At 49.5% G+C, this 15,356-nt stretch overlaps 1 protein-coding gene across 1 annotated transcript in view; it reads right to left on the bottom strand.

Annotated features, from left to right (window-relative positions):
- The window catches only part of CACNA1H (calcium voltage-gated channel subunit alpha1 H), a gene marked incomplete at both ends in the record, with an annotated part of 243,671 nt that continues 228,315 nt past the window's right edge, over positions 1 to 15,356 (bottom strand). Inside the window, 7 exons of the mRNA XM_084270957.1 lie at positions 1 to 1,182; positions 1,778 to 1,956; positions 4,933 to 5,116; positions 8,730 to 8,882; positions 10,585 to 10,923; positions 11,438 to 11,559; positions 13,613 to 13,691. Coding sequence (XP_084127083.1) covers positions 1 to 1,182; positions 1,778 to 1,956; positions 4,933 to 5,116; positions 8,730 to 8,882; positions 10,585 to 10,923; positions 11,438 to 11,559; positions 13,613 to 13,691 — 2,238 coding nt within the window. The remainder of the gene's footprint in view (positions 1,183 to 1,777; positions 1,957 to 4,932; positions 5,117 to 8,729; positions 8,883 to 10,584; positions 10,924 to 11,437; positions 11,560 to 13,612; positions 13,692 to 15,356) is intronic.

Here is a 15,356-nt window from a genome sequence, read left to right as displayed (position 1 = left end):
CTATACTGGGTCATCGATATCTTCTTCTGTTGCAACAGTCACCGGGACCAAGTCCTGCTTCCGGAGGGGGCTCTTTGCAAGGCCCAGGAGCTCTTTGCTTTTCTCAGCGTTGCTCCACTGAGTTTTTAAGTGATCCGGCTTTTTCAGTTCAGAGACGGCGGCGTCTGGCCGGGACTCCACAGAGGCCGGCGTGGACTGACCGCTGTCCAGAAGGAGATCTGAGAGGCTGCTCAAGGAGCTGCCGTCCGACTGCTCGAAGGAGAAGTTGGGGATGGTCAGGTGCTCCCCGCGGCACGGGGGCTGGCCCCGGCGCTCCACTTTGGAGGCCAGCTCCCCGGGCTGGCTCTCCGCGAGCTCCAGGGACTCTCTGTAAGCCGGGAACTCGCAGGACGGGGTCCTTCGCCGCAACATGCTGTTCTCGGAGGGTTTGGTGCGCGAGGCCGCCCCACCGTCGTCCTCCATGGGAGGATCTATAGAAATGCAGGGTGGGCTCATCTTCTTCTTCCTCCGGGCTCCGTGGATGTACTCGGACTCCGTTTGGATGTGGGCAGGGGACCGCTGCTTTTCCTCAGCAGGGTCCTCAAAGCTACAGTCCCCATCGCTGATGGAGGGGCAGATCTCGATGGAGTGCCGCCTTTGGTCGTCTGCCCAGCTGGGCTTGTTGAGGAAGCCCTTTGTATCGATGCTGTAAAACTTCTTCAAGTCCTTCTCCTTGCTGGTGCCCCCGGAGAGGCTGGTTGTGCTGCAGTTCTTGTGGGGCACTGGAGACGGGGCTGGGGAGATGAATGGTGAAGTCGAGCGGCTCCCAGCATCCGAATGCTCCCCTCCCCAGTCTTTGGCTGAGCTGTTGATGTGGCAAACCTCCTCGTCAGCCAGGTCGGAGGACTCGAAGAGGCCGCCCTCGGAGTTGGGAGAGCTGCTGCTGGGGCTGGGTGGCCGGCTGGGGATGCTGTGCTGGCTGCAAGTGTGCTTCCGTGTGAGTGTGCTGGGGTGCCGATGCGGGGAGGACGGGGGAGAACGTGGGGGGGTGCCTGGGAGGGACGCAGCCGTGGGATGGAGTGGGCTGGGGGTGAAGGTGCTCTGGGGCTGCTTTGCTGATGGTGGAGTCTCTCCAGGGTCTGCTTGCAGGCTGTCCTTGCGGGCTGGAGTCTGCCCATCCACAGAGTCTGTTCGAATGGCCTCCTGGAAGGTGAGGAGAGAGAGGTGGGCTGAGAACCTGGGGATCTGCCGGGCCAGCAGCACTTCCCATAATGAAACATGGTACGTGGCGGAATGGTTGGAGGGTCCAATGCCTCCCACACCACCCCATCCTGGCCATCATGCCAGCCCCTGTCAGACCCTCCTGGTACAAAAGGATGCATCTCTGCTTAGCAAGCTGATCCAGAGATGACGTGTACAGGGCTTGTATGCACTGGGTCTTCCTGCACGGTCTTGGTCTTGCTCTAGGACCACATCCTGAATCCGGGCCACCTCTCTAAAATAACATGGTGTAGGGCTGGCTGCAGGCATGGGCAAAACTGAATCAGACATCATCTTCTCTCTATGGTTTAGCTATTCTTTCATAGAATAGTACATCCACAGAGATGAAAGTAGGTAAAAAAAGGCCCTTACTGAGACTGGAGTATAGTAAAATTTATGGCACCAGAAATATTTTGTTCAAAAAAGGGGAATTCTGCTCTTGGCTCCAAGAAAAGAAACCCAAGAGGGGACTGGAAAAGAAGGGAGAGCTCCAGGTGACTACGAAGGAATTTACCTTTGCAGGCTCTTGGCCTCTCACCTGTCTGCACAGCAGCTTGCTGAGAGTAGGAGACCGAGGTGCACTGTGGTGGGGGAGGACCTTCCAGCGGTGGCGGCCTTCGTGGCTGGGGGAACGGACTGCCAGCTGCAGGGACTCTGTTGGGACTCTCAGAGAGGAAGATGTTCCCACGGGCTGGGAGCGGATGGAAGTGATGGATCCTAGGAAACAGAAAGAGCAGTCACTGCCATCATCGGCCTTGGGGCTGTAAAGGGTTGAGGCAGAACTGGTGCCTACAGATTCCAGGAGGGGAAAGGAAAAGCTTGTCTAGCCTGGGTGAAATTCCAAGCCTCAGCATAAACCTTGGGCAGTGCCAGGGTTAAAAACCACATGTTCCTTGTCTGTCTCCTGTGAATACCAGGCACCTCACCAGGGATGGCAGGGAGGTTACAGATGAAGTCTCTGCACTTTAGCAGCATTGCATGTGGCTCTGCCTGCTCTGCAATGTCACCTGTAACAAACTTTATGCTCATAGTCTCTATTATCTGTTCTGGGAAACAGGAATCTTCCCTTGGAGCTGCTGCAACACTCAGGGTGGGTGGCAGCACCAGGACCACCTGGCAGCAAGTGAAGGGCAGGAGGTGGGGTTGCATTTGAAACCCTGCCATTCCCACTTCCCCAGTAGCATTCCCGTGGGTGGCTTTGTAAAAGAACATGGATCAGATAAGCCTGGGCCTGGGTTATCTTTGCAGAGCTGCCAGGGCTGAGCTTGCAGCCTTACACTGCTCATCATACTGAGGTAAGAGCAGCACTGCTACGCTCCCTTGGAGCCTCCAGCCTCCACTTACAAGCCCAACCTGGAAGTTCCTGCAGCCAGCCGGCACCCTGCCACCCACTTCTCCAAAGGAGACACCCCTGGGCGTTCACAGGGCAGGGTACCCACTCACACAGCCCAAATACTATCCCCCACCACCACCTGTTTGAGGGGCAGGCCTTGCCTGAACAGTCTGATCAGCAGCAGGGACACTGCAGCAGTCCCCTTGCTCATGTGCTGGGCAGGAATGACTCTCTTCCTACAAGGTTCCTGGTTCCCTGGCTGAGTCTAAAGGCAGTTCCCCCTCCTCAGCTCCTTCGTGGTGCTGCTTTACTGCAGGTCTGTGTTGTTTGAAAGATCTTTTGCCTTTTTTTATTTGGCTGCAGGATTTATTGTCCTCATTAGCTTGAAACCCAACGTCTGTTTCTACATTGCTGCTCCATGTTAAAAACACAGCTATCCATCACCTCAAGAGATCTCGCCCAGAGGTCAGGGAACTTGAACCTATGACAAAAGCCATCCAGACAGATTGCAGTTGCCTTTCGGAAAGAGATTTGTTGTTGGGAAGAAAGAAAAGTTAATGTTTCATCATTTTTCTTTGGAGCTTTTCTCCAGAACACCACGGAAAGAGCAGAGCAGAGCACTTCCCACCCCCCCCCAACCCACTCCACTTCTGCCTAGTTCTTTTTTGGGCTCTCCTACAGCCGGAATATCAGGCTGAGCCTGCGCCCTGCATGTGTTAATTCAGGCTTTACAAAATGGTTATTTTATGGTGCATAAAACCTATGTCATAAAAATCTGTCACAAACATGGCCATAAAATCAAAACCCTATGTTCTCCTCCCCGTCTTTAGTTGGAATTTCCTTTTGTTGGAAACTTTCCATCTCGTGTAGGAAACCAAGAAACTAAACTGCTGAATATCTCTGGATTTGCATACCTGTCCCTTGTTTTGCTAGAAAATCAGGAAACTCCATCTAAGACCAAAATAACAGAAGATCTGGTCATCTCACAATGTTTTCACCAAACAGACATGAAAATATTTGGAGAAGAACAGATATCCTTGGCTAACATGGAGAAGTCCATGAAAGCACAAGCACTAATGTGAGCCTCTCTATGGGCTCAAGTTTACTTGCATGTAGCTTAATGGGGTTGAGCCTTAAACTGGAGCAGCAGCTCAGCTCTGGGTGATGCTGCCTGGGTGCATCCAGGTAAAAAGCAAGTCCCTGTCATATCCATTGCTCAGGTGCTCTTAGGGAGAAATTTGGGAAACGAGCAAATTCTTGGTCAGTTCTATCCACCTCTGCCAATATCACAGCAGTTTTATACTGGTATAAAGCCTGATTTACACCCACTACAGAGATGAAAACCATTCCCAGTAGTCCAGCCGTGAAATTCAACCTCTGTTTTCTTTGCTTAGCAAAGAATTTGCAGGTGAAATAATAATAAATACTGAGCAGAGAACATTAACTGGTATCCAGAGAGTTTGAACAAATACAAAGTTACTTCATACAAGGAAATCAGAGCAGATCTCGCCAGCCCCACCAAGGCTTGCAAACCCACTACTCATCTGTCCAAGCAGTTCTTGCATTTCAAACAATGTTCCATCAAAGGAAACCGGGCTGGAAAGTTCTGGGAACCCCCCCTCAAGAAGCACATGTGCTTTTTTGGGGGGACAGATACTTTCTTCTTTATTGAATTCCCCTCCAAACCAACTCGCACAACAATAGTGAATGGCATTTTAGGGGAAATGTATTTGGATGCAGTTGGGTGAAAGTATACCCAAAGGCTCTGTGTAGCTTGTGATTCCCTGAATGTGGGGTCTCCCCACAAGATTGAGTATAAGGCCAGGCTAGGGAGGCACTGGAGAGTGCTTTCTAATCTTTATGCTCCCAAAGAAACTCCTGCATCTCTGAACTCAATGTACTGTGCTAAAAAGACACTGCTCTGAGACTGCAGCCTGCCTGAAACAATAGCTGTAAAGGAGCTCTGTCAGGAGGCAATGCTGGCTCGAGCTGTTATTCCTGTTGAGTTTATTGATTTGCAGTCATGATGTCAGGGCTGATCACTTCAGAAGAAATGTGCAGCTCGTCCCCTTCTCCTCAGCTAACAGCCCATCCTGTACAGCGCCGGCATCGCTCGGGAGCCCCGCTTCTTCCCCGTCAAACACCCAAGCCACCACCTTTCTCCCCAGAAAATGCAGTGACATGATGCCAACACAAAACTGTGCAGGATGTGGGAAACCACAGCCACGCCAGCAGCATCAGATGGAACCCAGCAAGCTCCAGCTCAGCCTGAGTTCGGGTGGGGGCTGCTTGCCCATCATCTAACCACCATACACATGGTTTCGGCTAGGAGGAGGATGGGGATACTCCCTGAGCAGTACCTCTTTGGGATTTGCAGGGATACGTTTCCATCTCCACCTCGTGGAGGGGGTAGGGGGCTTTCGCTGGCATCACCGGCCGGAACATGTAGCTGTCGTTGGGCAGGGAGTGCATGCGGGAGACGGAGATCTTGCGGACCGTCAGCAGGTTTTGAGAGTCCTGTGGCCTCAGAGAGGCTGCGCCGCCCTGCAAAGCAAGGAGACAGGGAGATGGGGGTCATTCAGCACCAGGATGGTGAATTTAAAGAAAGCTCCTTCTCGTTTGCTTTTTGTTTTAAAGCCTTGTGCAGATGTAGGTCTTGGCACCTTACAGAGGCTGTGCAGCCCTGGTGACTGCAATGGGATACCAAAGCTACGCGGTGCTAGCTGAGTAAAGAGCTCAAGTTGCAGCTGGAGTAAAATGAGGCATCAGTGACACGCCACTAAGCTGTGTCTGGGACACTGCAGAGGAGAATAAGGTCCAGGAAAAAGGGGCCCACCCTCTAACCACAGGAGAAAGCCAGCATTTCTCTGATTTTCCCAGGGATTCATTCAGCCCGGGGTGGGTGGTAATGCAGCTGGGCAAAATTGGCCAGTCCTTGGCCACACTGACCAAGGGTACCAAGTCTTCCTGGCAATTCATGGACTAGCACCCCAAAACACACATACAGGCAGACACTGAAACGTACACATTAGCACCACTGCAAACCCTGCAGCTTCTCTTCTACAACACAGAGCATTTTGGGCTTCACTGATCCCAGAGGAAAACAGCCACATGGCAGGAGGCAGAGGTAAGGAGAAGACCTCATGACAGCGTTTATGTGGGAGCGGAGCCTGTTCAGGGGTAGCAAAGGCATTTCTCTGTGTTTGCTCTTGCTGTGAAATGGCTCTGGTTGGAAGTTCCTGGACACAAACCTTAAACTTGACCCCCCCTCACTTCTTCTCTGAGGCCCTCTTCACTTCAGGGATCTTATAGAAAATGTATCCTGGGGTCTTAAGGAAGCTTTAGGGACTCAAACGATGTACCTGTGTTGCTAATGGAGCAGTTGTGAGAGGTGGTGCCATGACTTGGCCAAGTGTTGGGCAAGTGGGAGCCCTTGGAACAGGACCTGCAGCCTGGCTCCCTGCCCTAAGGTTTTGGTCCTAGACACGTTCCCCTCACAATTTACCACGTTATCTGAAGTAGGACTAATCGCTCTGGTTTTCCTTTAACGTCAGCTCCTGGTGACTGATTGAAAACATTTTCCCAGCTGCATGTCTTAAATTAAATGTATTTTGCTTTGCTCTGTCGAGCTGTTTTCCCTCTCTGCTAGCAAAATCTGGGCCTGAGATCCCTCACTGGATAGTTCTGAGGTCACTGAGGATCTGGTTAAATCTGTTTTTTCCATATGTTTCTGGCATATAAATTTATTTCCTCAGATCTCTAAAGAGGCACATCCCAAGACAAATTACTCTTGCTTTTACCCTGTTGAGCTCAGCTGAGAAGATGGGGGGGTGGGATCAGCAGCAGTTTTACTTGGAGGTAGTTGGCATCCAATGCTGAACTGCTGTCTTGCCCAGCAGCCCTCCGGGTGCAGCCCAGGTCTCTTGCTTGATGTATTAACGCACCAGCGTGTGGCTGTGCCAGTTGGCCTCTGGCCATTTCAGCTAATAAGCCATCAGCATCCCAACTCCTGAGCTGAAGGCAGGCGGGTGATTGTTAACACCCCGGTGCCACACAGAGAACAAAAGGTCTCGCTCCACTCTCTCAGTAGTCTAACAGAAGGATCTCGGTATCTGTCTATTAAATCTCAGTTTGTCTTTACAGGTCCTTGTATTCATCTTCCCTGGCTGGGACAAACGAACAGAAATCCTCTCTTCACATAAACATCTGCAATTTTTAAGGTTTCAGCTATCAAGACCAAGTTGACTGAGGGATGTAGGCACATTTCAAGTGTCTTCAAAGCCACCCTAGTAAGTACTTGAAATATGAAACGTGGACAGGACACTTGCTGGCTCACATTCAGCAAGCTGCTCTTGACAGCTAGGAAGGTTTGGGGACACACTACCATGGGCACTGCTGCTCCTCCTCTTTGGTAGGAAACACCAACACACTCAGGAGCCTGATCCCGTGCCCTGGAAATCGATGTGGCTCCTTCAAAAGCTATGACAAGCCTGGACCAGTACAGCTGAGACTACATATGGTGAATATTGCTTGCAGGCACCCCAACAGCTTGATCCCAGGCACCTGATAGAGATGTGCAAGGTGGGACCCTACTTGCCATGGGACCCCTCAGGCCAAGGAGAAAGGCAATAAATTGACCATAGATGCTCATGGTGATGCAGCTCAGAGCATCAGTTAAGCACCTTCCCTCCTCTTGCATCTGGGAAGCTTGGATTTTGCTCTGGTGCAGGGGAAGCTTCAGAAGAAATAATCCTTCAAATACCTCCCCAGGACATGACCCTTCCTGGGTGATTAAAGGGCCAGAAGTTACTCTGTAAGCAAAGGTGACTGGCAGGATACTCTGGAAGAGGGAACACTGTAACTTCTCAGAAGCCTGGAGCCAAGAGCCTGCAAACAAGCTGTGGGCAAAATTCCCAGAGGAAGGGCTCCTCCTGATCCCTCTCTGCAAGCGCATGTCTCCAGCACTGCAAGTGAGCTTAGCCATTTCCCACACCTCTGTGGTGGGGAAGGCAGAGTCAGAACAAGGGCAGAAGTTAACTCCCTGCCCATCTCTCCCAATGCTGACGGCCCTGACAGGCCAACTCTGGTGGTACCTGTTGGGCTGTTGGTCCCCATGGAGGTTACAAGCTCTCAGCTGTTCCAGCAGGAACCCAGGACCCCTTGCAGTTGTATTTGCAAAGTCCCAGATTTTGCCTGTCCCTGAAAGATGCCTTCCTTATGATCTCCCTTTGAGCCTCTGCAGCTTCCAGGTGGCTCAGCTAATGGACACCCTGCAGAGCTATGAGGGGAGAACTTCCTAGAGGATTATACCTTCTTTCATTCATCTTGGTCTTGAAGAGTTTAATCTGAGCCCAGAATTTGCTTGGAGATGCTGTGAGATACTTGCCACCAGAAGGTGCCTTGATAGTCATGATAGAGGACTGGTAATAAACAGGAAAATGGCCCAAGTCTTAAGCAGATTAATTCTGGGTGGCCACTGAAAGGTCTCTGAGGACAGAAGCATGCTTCCCACTGCAGCAAATGCATCTTCATCACTGATTGTGGCTCACACATTCTCTCCTCCGTTGGAGGATATCTGTGGCTCATTCAGGCTGAGGAGGCACTGTGCTGCAGCAGGGCAAACTGTACAATACCTTTACATGATGTGACCTCAGCACCAGTTCGTGGTGGGAGGGTCTGGGCAGAGGGCCCTACAACCCTTCTGGTTTGCTGGGGGATCCTCCCCAGAGCATCTCCTGAACCCACAGCTCTGGTGCTTGCTGAAAGCCTAATGTGCTGATCTACCTACACCTGTGTTTCCTCAGGACTGTATCAGGAACAGTAAGAAAAACCAAACTTTTCTCCACTAAGGACTCTGTCTGCCTCCAGCTCTTTGATTTGAAGCCAAACTGTTCTCACATGAGATTGCACACCAAATGTAAGACTTCTTTCAGCTAGAAAGAGCATTTCATTTGTGCCCCACACAAGGCTGCTGGCAGAGCTGGCTGGGACACGTTCTTTGCCCAGCTCCTGCACACGCAAAGGCCATGTGAAGGACAGAGGATGGAAACGACTGTTGTGGCTGTGAAGCGACAGGTTTAGGACGACTCAGACACCACCATTAGCTGCACAGCACCAAAGCACAATGCCACAACGCAGAAGCAACGGCGTCATTCACCTCAGCCTCGTGGCTTGGGGATTTGTGGGAAGGTGCCAGGACATGGTGGGAAACAGAGCAGAAGGACGGGGTTTCCATCATGGGAGACTCTGCCCCCTCCAGCGTGTCTGAGTCTGGGATGGCTAAAGACACATTCTCACAGCTCAGCGCCTCCTTCAAATTAGGGAGATAAAAAGGATCAGTAGCAGAGCAAAGCTGGGTCGTAATGCTCAAACATGTTTGCCCCGTGGCATTTCCTAGTTGCCCCATCCATCCAGAGCAGGAAGAAAAATAAATGTGGGCTGTGAAACCTGGCACAAATGGCAAGAAAATACAAAGCATCTTGCAACACCTTCCAGGGTGCCCGTGCCACCATGACTGGCAGGATTAGTCATAAAGAGCTCTATGTATTTGTCCTCTTCAATGCAGCAAGCAGAGAGCGTAGCACCGAGCTATCAGCCATCCACACCTGCTCCGGACAGCCTGGGTGTCTGAAATGTGAGGCCACTGCCACAGCCTTGGTCCCACCTTAGTGCCTCTGCCACACAGGGGAGGGGGATATTCCTGGCTTGCAAATCCTCACCTGCATTCGAGCAATCTCATCCATGGGGGAAAGCCTGTGGCCAGCTCACAGGGTTCTCTTTCTGAGGGGTATCACTGCTCACTACAGATTTTCTAGGGCTAAGAGGAGGTTCTGATGTGCTTGGGAGGTACTGGAAGATGATAAAAACCCAAGGAGAGTGAACTCAGTTTGCCATCACAGCCTAGGTGAAAGGATGTGCTCTTTCTTCCCCCAGTGAGAAAAGCAGCTGGGGAGTTCACGGTGCATTTTCCCGTGGAAATGTCTATTAGATGCCACATTCAAAGAGCGAATTCCCCATTGCTGTGTAACTAAAGTTCTTTTCACTTGACTTAATAGAGTCTGATAGATTTTGCAGAAATCTAATTTAATGTAATTTAATCTCAAATCCCCCATTGATTTTGCAGTAGATTTATTTGTGATCACAGTGACAAAGCAATTTCGTATTCACTCTTAATCATACGCTGCCGACATGGGACGAGACAATTATCTCGTGTCCCTCCTTCTCCCCCTGACTGCCTTATCTCTCCAATAGACTAATAGAAATCAGAGAGCCAGGAGCATCTAGAAAATCAACCCAGAAACCTCCAGCTTCCTCCTGAGGGCCCCTGACAAGTCCCAGGGTCCAAGTCAGCCATGCCCTAAGCAAAGCATGAGCCAGTGGGAAGCGGCAGCTTACACCAGCGCTGGACATGCCCCTCCTGAGCTGTGTGCTAGGATTTACCTGAGGCTCCTCAGGAAATCCCCAAGTGGGACTGAAAAGAACCTGATTTAAAAGACCATTTCTGTGCCTGTGGGAAGGGAATTTATGCCACCCCTTACTGTATGTGTCTGGGTTGACAATGCCAGCGTTCCCAGGGCTTTACAAGATTGCTCCCTGGTGCTGCTGCCCATACTAAAATGACCAGGAATGCTGCGTTGGCTGGGAGAGCAGGACAGGGACCTGTGGCTGTTATGCTTCTGAACTTAAAATTCCACCACCCTTGAATGAACTGGAAAAGACTTCCACACCTTCCCTGGATCAATGGTCAGGACAGCATTAGTGCTGGTAAGTGCATTTCAAGCACCCTTCCACCTCAGGGAGCTCTCCTGAGGTGACTCAAGATGTGGGGGTGGTGATGACATCTCTGCCATAGGGGAACCCAGGAAACCTCCCATGCAACCTTGTCTCCTGCTCTTTTGCTCTGTGTCACTCGGGATCTGATTTGCCTTATGAACAGACAGCAGTGACTAGTGAGGACTGTTCCCTCCCTACCATGTGCACAAGAAGAGGAGATGATTTCTGCAAACCATTACCAGGGCTTGGTGTTTCACCTGCACTGCTGACTCCGACTTCATGGTCTCCTGACTTCTGCAGGATGTCCTGCTCTCTGGGGCCACTGCACCTCCCCTGCTCCCACTGGTGGCTGAGGCGGTTGCTCCTCTGGACATCTCCAACTCAATCTCAGCATCCATCTCAGCATCCTCCTTGGCCTCCTTGTTACTCTCCTCCAAGTGCTTCATCAGCACTGCCACCACCACGTTGACTAGGACGAACTGTGCAATGAGGACGAAGGTGACGAAGTAGACAGGAGAGATAACGGGCAGGTAACTGAGGCAGTGCTTGTCCTCCCGAGTGCATTCTCGGAGAGTATCCTGCAACAGAGAGGGAGAGGTGCAGGATTAATAAGGGCTGGGGCTCTGCTTGGGCTCCATGGACAGCAACATCAAAGGTAACATGCTGAGAACTGAAAACTGTATAATTACATATCCCAGACACAACAGCTTGTAGGTACAACTGAAATGGATAGAAGAAAATAAGGAGACTACAAATTACATCATCTAAAAAGAGGAGGATTGTGTTACATCCTAAAGGCACGGGACACAGAGTACATACTTACTCCTCTCAGCCCCAAGAACCAGCATAATTTTCCTGAAGCACTATATATATATATATATATATATATATATCAAAAAGAATGAAGTTTCAGGTTGAGCAAGACTTAGGACAAATTATCCCTTGAAAATACACTTGGCTTTTAAATGGGAAAGTATAATTTCCATGGTTTAAAAGACAACCTTTTTTGTTTTCACACAAGAGGGGCCTGAATTTGTTTGAAGTCTGTGTCTGTGTAGCTACAGAAAGTATCCAAACAGAGCCTGCACGCACCTTCATGATACCATTCCAGTTGTCCCCTGTTGACACCCTGAAGAGGGTGAGGAAGGCCATGCCGAAGTTGGTGAAAGTTGCGTGCCGGCTCAAACCTTCACAAGGGTTTTCTTCACTGCAGTCTGCAGGAGAGAGAAGCAGGAGCAGGTCAGTGAAGCCATGTTTGCCAGTGCTTATTCTGAACAGTCCCCCAGACCTAGCAATGAAACCCTGAGCTATGTGACATGGCATCAGGGAAGACTGCTAAGTACTGATCTCGTGGTGACCTGCAGCTACTGAAGGGCAGCTGCAGGGATCATGCAGCTGAACTCTTCTCGGGGAGGCAGATGATACAACAGATGATACAGCAACACACTGTGGCTCAGGACCAAGTTGGACATTATGAAAGTTGTTTTCACCTGGAGAGCCTGACAGACCTGGGGCAGGTCACCAGAGAGGCAGGGGAGCTCTGCTCCTAGATGTTTTCAAGATTTGGGTAGATGAGCTAGTGATGGTGCATCAAGTGGGAGGCTGAGTGGGGCCTCCAGAGATTCTCTTGACTTTACCCCAACAGGCAGAGCCAACACAAGGAGATTTAAAAGGGGGAAACAAGCAGATTTGCTGCAGTGTCTCAACAAATGCTGCTGTACAGTGTCCTTTGTCTATGATCCTCTTGATTATGTCTTTGTCTTGGTTATTTTTCACAGGGTGCATCTACCATGAGGGATATTTCACTGAGATGAAGTGGAGCGATTTGACATGTTTTCCCCTGAGAATTAATATACTAATGAATGTAAATTGAACATATGAAATGTCCCTCCTTCCATAAAACACAGGCTCGTTGAATATTCAACAGGACAGGCAGCAATGCCTCTTGTGAGAGCATTTCACTATGAGATATTTATTTCAGGGGCAAATAGGAAGGAAAACCAGGAAAGCAAGTAGGAAAAAACCTGACAAGTGACCACTCCTGGAGGAGTGAGCAACGATGGTTCTTGTGGCTGACATGCACCAGCAGAGAGTGGGAAAAAGAAGTGAAAGTATTTACCAGTTTAATCAGGATGGGAAGCAGGGTGCTGCCTGCCTGCAGCTTGCCCCAGACAAGACCAGGGCTCTCCCAGCCTCTGACCATGTGCTGTAGTTACCTAGGGACTGGGATTGGCAAAGTTTGTGTGTGGAAACACCAAAAAAGCATTCAGAGCAGCAGAAGGTGCCTCTGTGCATAAGACATTTTTCACCTTCAGGGATAAAAAATACACAGCTATTTATTGAGATACGTAGTATCAACCCTGCAGTATTTCATCTGCAATGCAGGCAGAACTAATTTTTTTAGCACCATTTGTAAGAGACCAATGAGTGATTTGTCTTTGGTTGAAGGAAATACTCTGCTTTCACACATTTGTAATCCGGGCAGAGGGCTGGGCTCATTAAGGGGATTAATGACAGCCATAAAATCACTGAAGAGGAAGGGCCCTTCTGATGCTCTTGAAGCCCTAATTGGGATGCAACAACTGAGCAGGCAGGCACACCTCCTTCAAACCACATGTTTAAAGGCAGTGGCTGCTTTGGTCTGTCTGAGCTGGCCATGGGAGGGCTACAGTGCTTTCTCTCTGACTCCACCTGCTCTGTGGTATCCTTAAGCTGGAGGAATAAATGATGCTGAACAATCAGGAACCGGTGGATGTTTCCTGATTTATGTTGAAAGGGGAAGGTGATGCTGAGAAGAACAACAGACAGACAAGATTTGGGCAGCTGGAGGAGCCATGTCCGCCAAGTGCAGAAAACTAATGGAGTGTGGTGGTTGCTCTGAGGAGGGAAATGTTTATGGTGGCATCTCTCCAGCATGAATCTGACCACCATCCAGCTTTGCAGACTCATGTATTGTCTTAAGTAGCAAACTTCCATCTTTGTGAACATACCCATGCCGGACAATTATATTTAAACAGTAAATAGTTCCTCTACAGCCAAGGATGGTGTTGGACAAATCTCTAAATGTGTGTGTGTGCACGTTAGACAGGTTCTGCATTACATCCTCATGTGTCATCTGTGACCCTGAGATCAAGAGAAAACTTTAATCTTCCAACCACGGGCTGTGAAGCTAAGGAAGGCCCAAGAATGAGAGAGAAGAAAGGAAACAGCTAGGTACCAAATAAACATCAACCGGATGAAATAAATTGTGTCAGGGCCATTACTCACCTAGTTTGCCAAACAATTCCACTCCCAGTGCAGCATAGATAAAAAACAGGAGCATAAAAAGTAGGCCAAGGTTCCCTACCTACACAAGGAGAAAGCAGAACATGGGTCAGGCAAGTTGCAGTCACGCATTGAATTGCTCCATCACAGTTTCAACACAAGCAAAAGAGGAACTGGTGTTGAGAGGCTAATCATCATCTCCCCTGGCTTCCCACACCCTGCTCCCCTTTTACGCTTCTGGTCCAACAGACCCAGACCAGTCTCCTGTGTTGGGGAAGGAGCAGATGCTCCCATGTGCAAAGCAGTCCCTGTGCCTGGTGCCTCTTTCTATCACCCTTCCCCGTACCTGGGATGCTGCCTTCATCTGTAGTTTGGCCAACCCATAGCTGTAACCTCAGCAGCTCTTGGCACTGCCCTGCACGGTTTTCAGAAAAGGAACATGTGCTCCAGCAAGATGTAAAGCTCCCTGAGCTTTGCCACTTTACAGGAATTCCTCAACAACAACCTCCTGAATTTTAGCTGTCAGTGTCTCAAAAGAAAAGCCTTGTTCCATACACTGTCTCTGCAATGCAGGCACCTTGCAGTGCAGCTGCTGCACGGCGTGCTACTGGGAGGTGCTCACACGTGCTGCAAGGTGGCTGAAGGGGATGGGACTAGAAGTGCAGTGATGCTAAAAGGAACACAAAGGTTCCTACTAACAATGGCATTACAGCAGGGTCGTGGGGCCAAAGCCTTTAAAACATCTCAGAGAGCAGATCCTTTGTGGTTCAGGTAGAGAACATGAATGGCAGAGTAACCTGCCCAGCTAACCACCTGCATTTCACCTGCAACTAACTCTGCTCACAGTTACCCTTCCCAGCACTGTGAAGTGCCTCGTGCCTATGGGCTCGTAATGGAGACAGAGCGACCGAATGCCTGGTGAGACACGGTGCCACGAGCAGCCTTTTCTCTCTAAATAAAAATGAGCTAGGTGGTGATTCAGGCAGTCAGGGCGAGGGTTCCCTGACCTCCAAGGTTTACTCTAGTGAACTCTTCAACTTGAGAGAGCTCCTCCAAGGCAGCACAGCATCAATGTTGCTGGGTATTTTGACCATGCTGTTTAATTTCATTTAGGAAGGTTATCGCTATGATAACTGTTATCATAAAATTAACACAGCTATCACTTATGAAGCAGTGTGTTTTTTGTATTAAAGAAGTGGGAATAGTCAAATCACCCAGTAGAGACTGTAATTGAGATAAAGCCTAAACTGGCTACTACACATCGAGCTTTGCAATTCCACTAACATTATTACCATGCTCCAGGGAATAATAGAGATAATACAGCGATGTGGATGGCTGGTCTGGATTATTTCATCTGCATGTACTGTCTCCTGGAACAGTATTTCCTAACTCATGTCCGCTAGACCACTGATGGTTTGTAAGGCATTAGAAGGCAGCCTGCAAAATGACTGCAAATTAGAAAACATGAGAAAACAGGCACAGGCACAACCACACACACACACACGCTACCAGGGAGGCCAATGAGCAAATAATTAAAAAGAGGGAAAATAAAAGTGATAAACAAGTTTTTTTTTTGGTTGAGTGTAAATTAAAGCCTGATGCTGTAGCACAGCAGAAGAGGGTCTTGGAATTTTTTCAAGATAAGAAGCAGAATATTTTATTGCTATTTTCATGCCCCTAAATCAGTCTGCAAACTTCCAGCATTGATGAAATTCCAAAGGATTTAGATGAACATCAAAGTTATTAC

Source organism: Gallinula chloropus (genome assembly GCF_964237585.1).
Source record: "Gallinula chloropus genome assembly, chromosome: 15".
NCBI lineage: Eukaryota > Metazoa > Chordata > Aves > Gruiformes > Rallidae > Gallinula > Gallinula chloropus.
The sequence above is the reverse complement of the archived record's forward strand: the minus strand, read 5'-3'. Positions and strand labels throughout refer to the sequence as shown.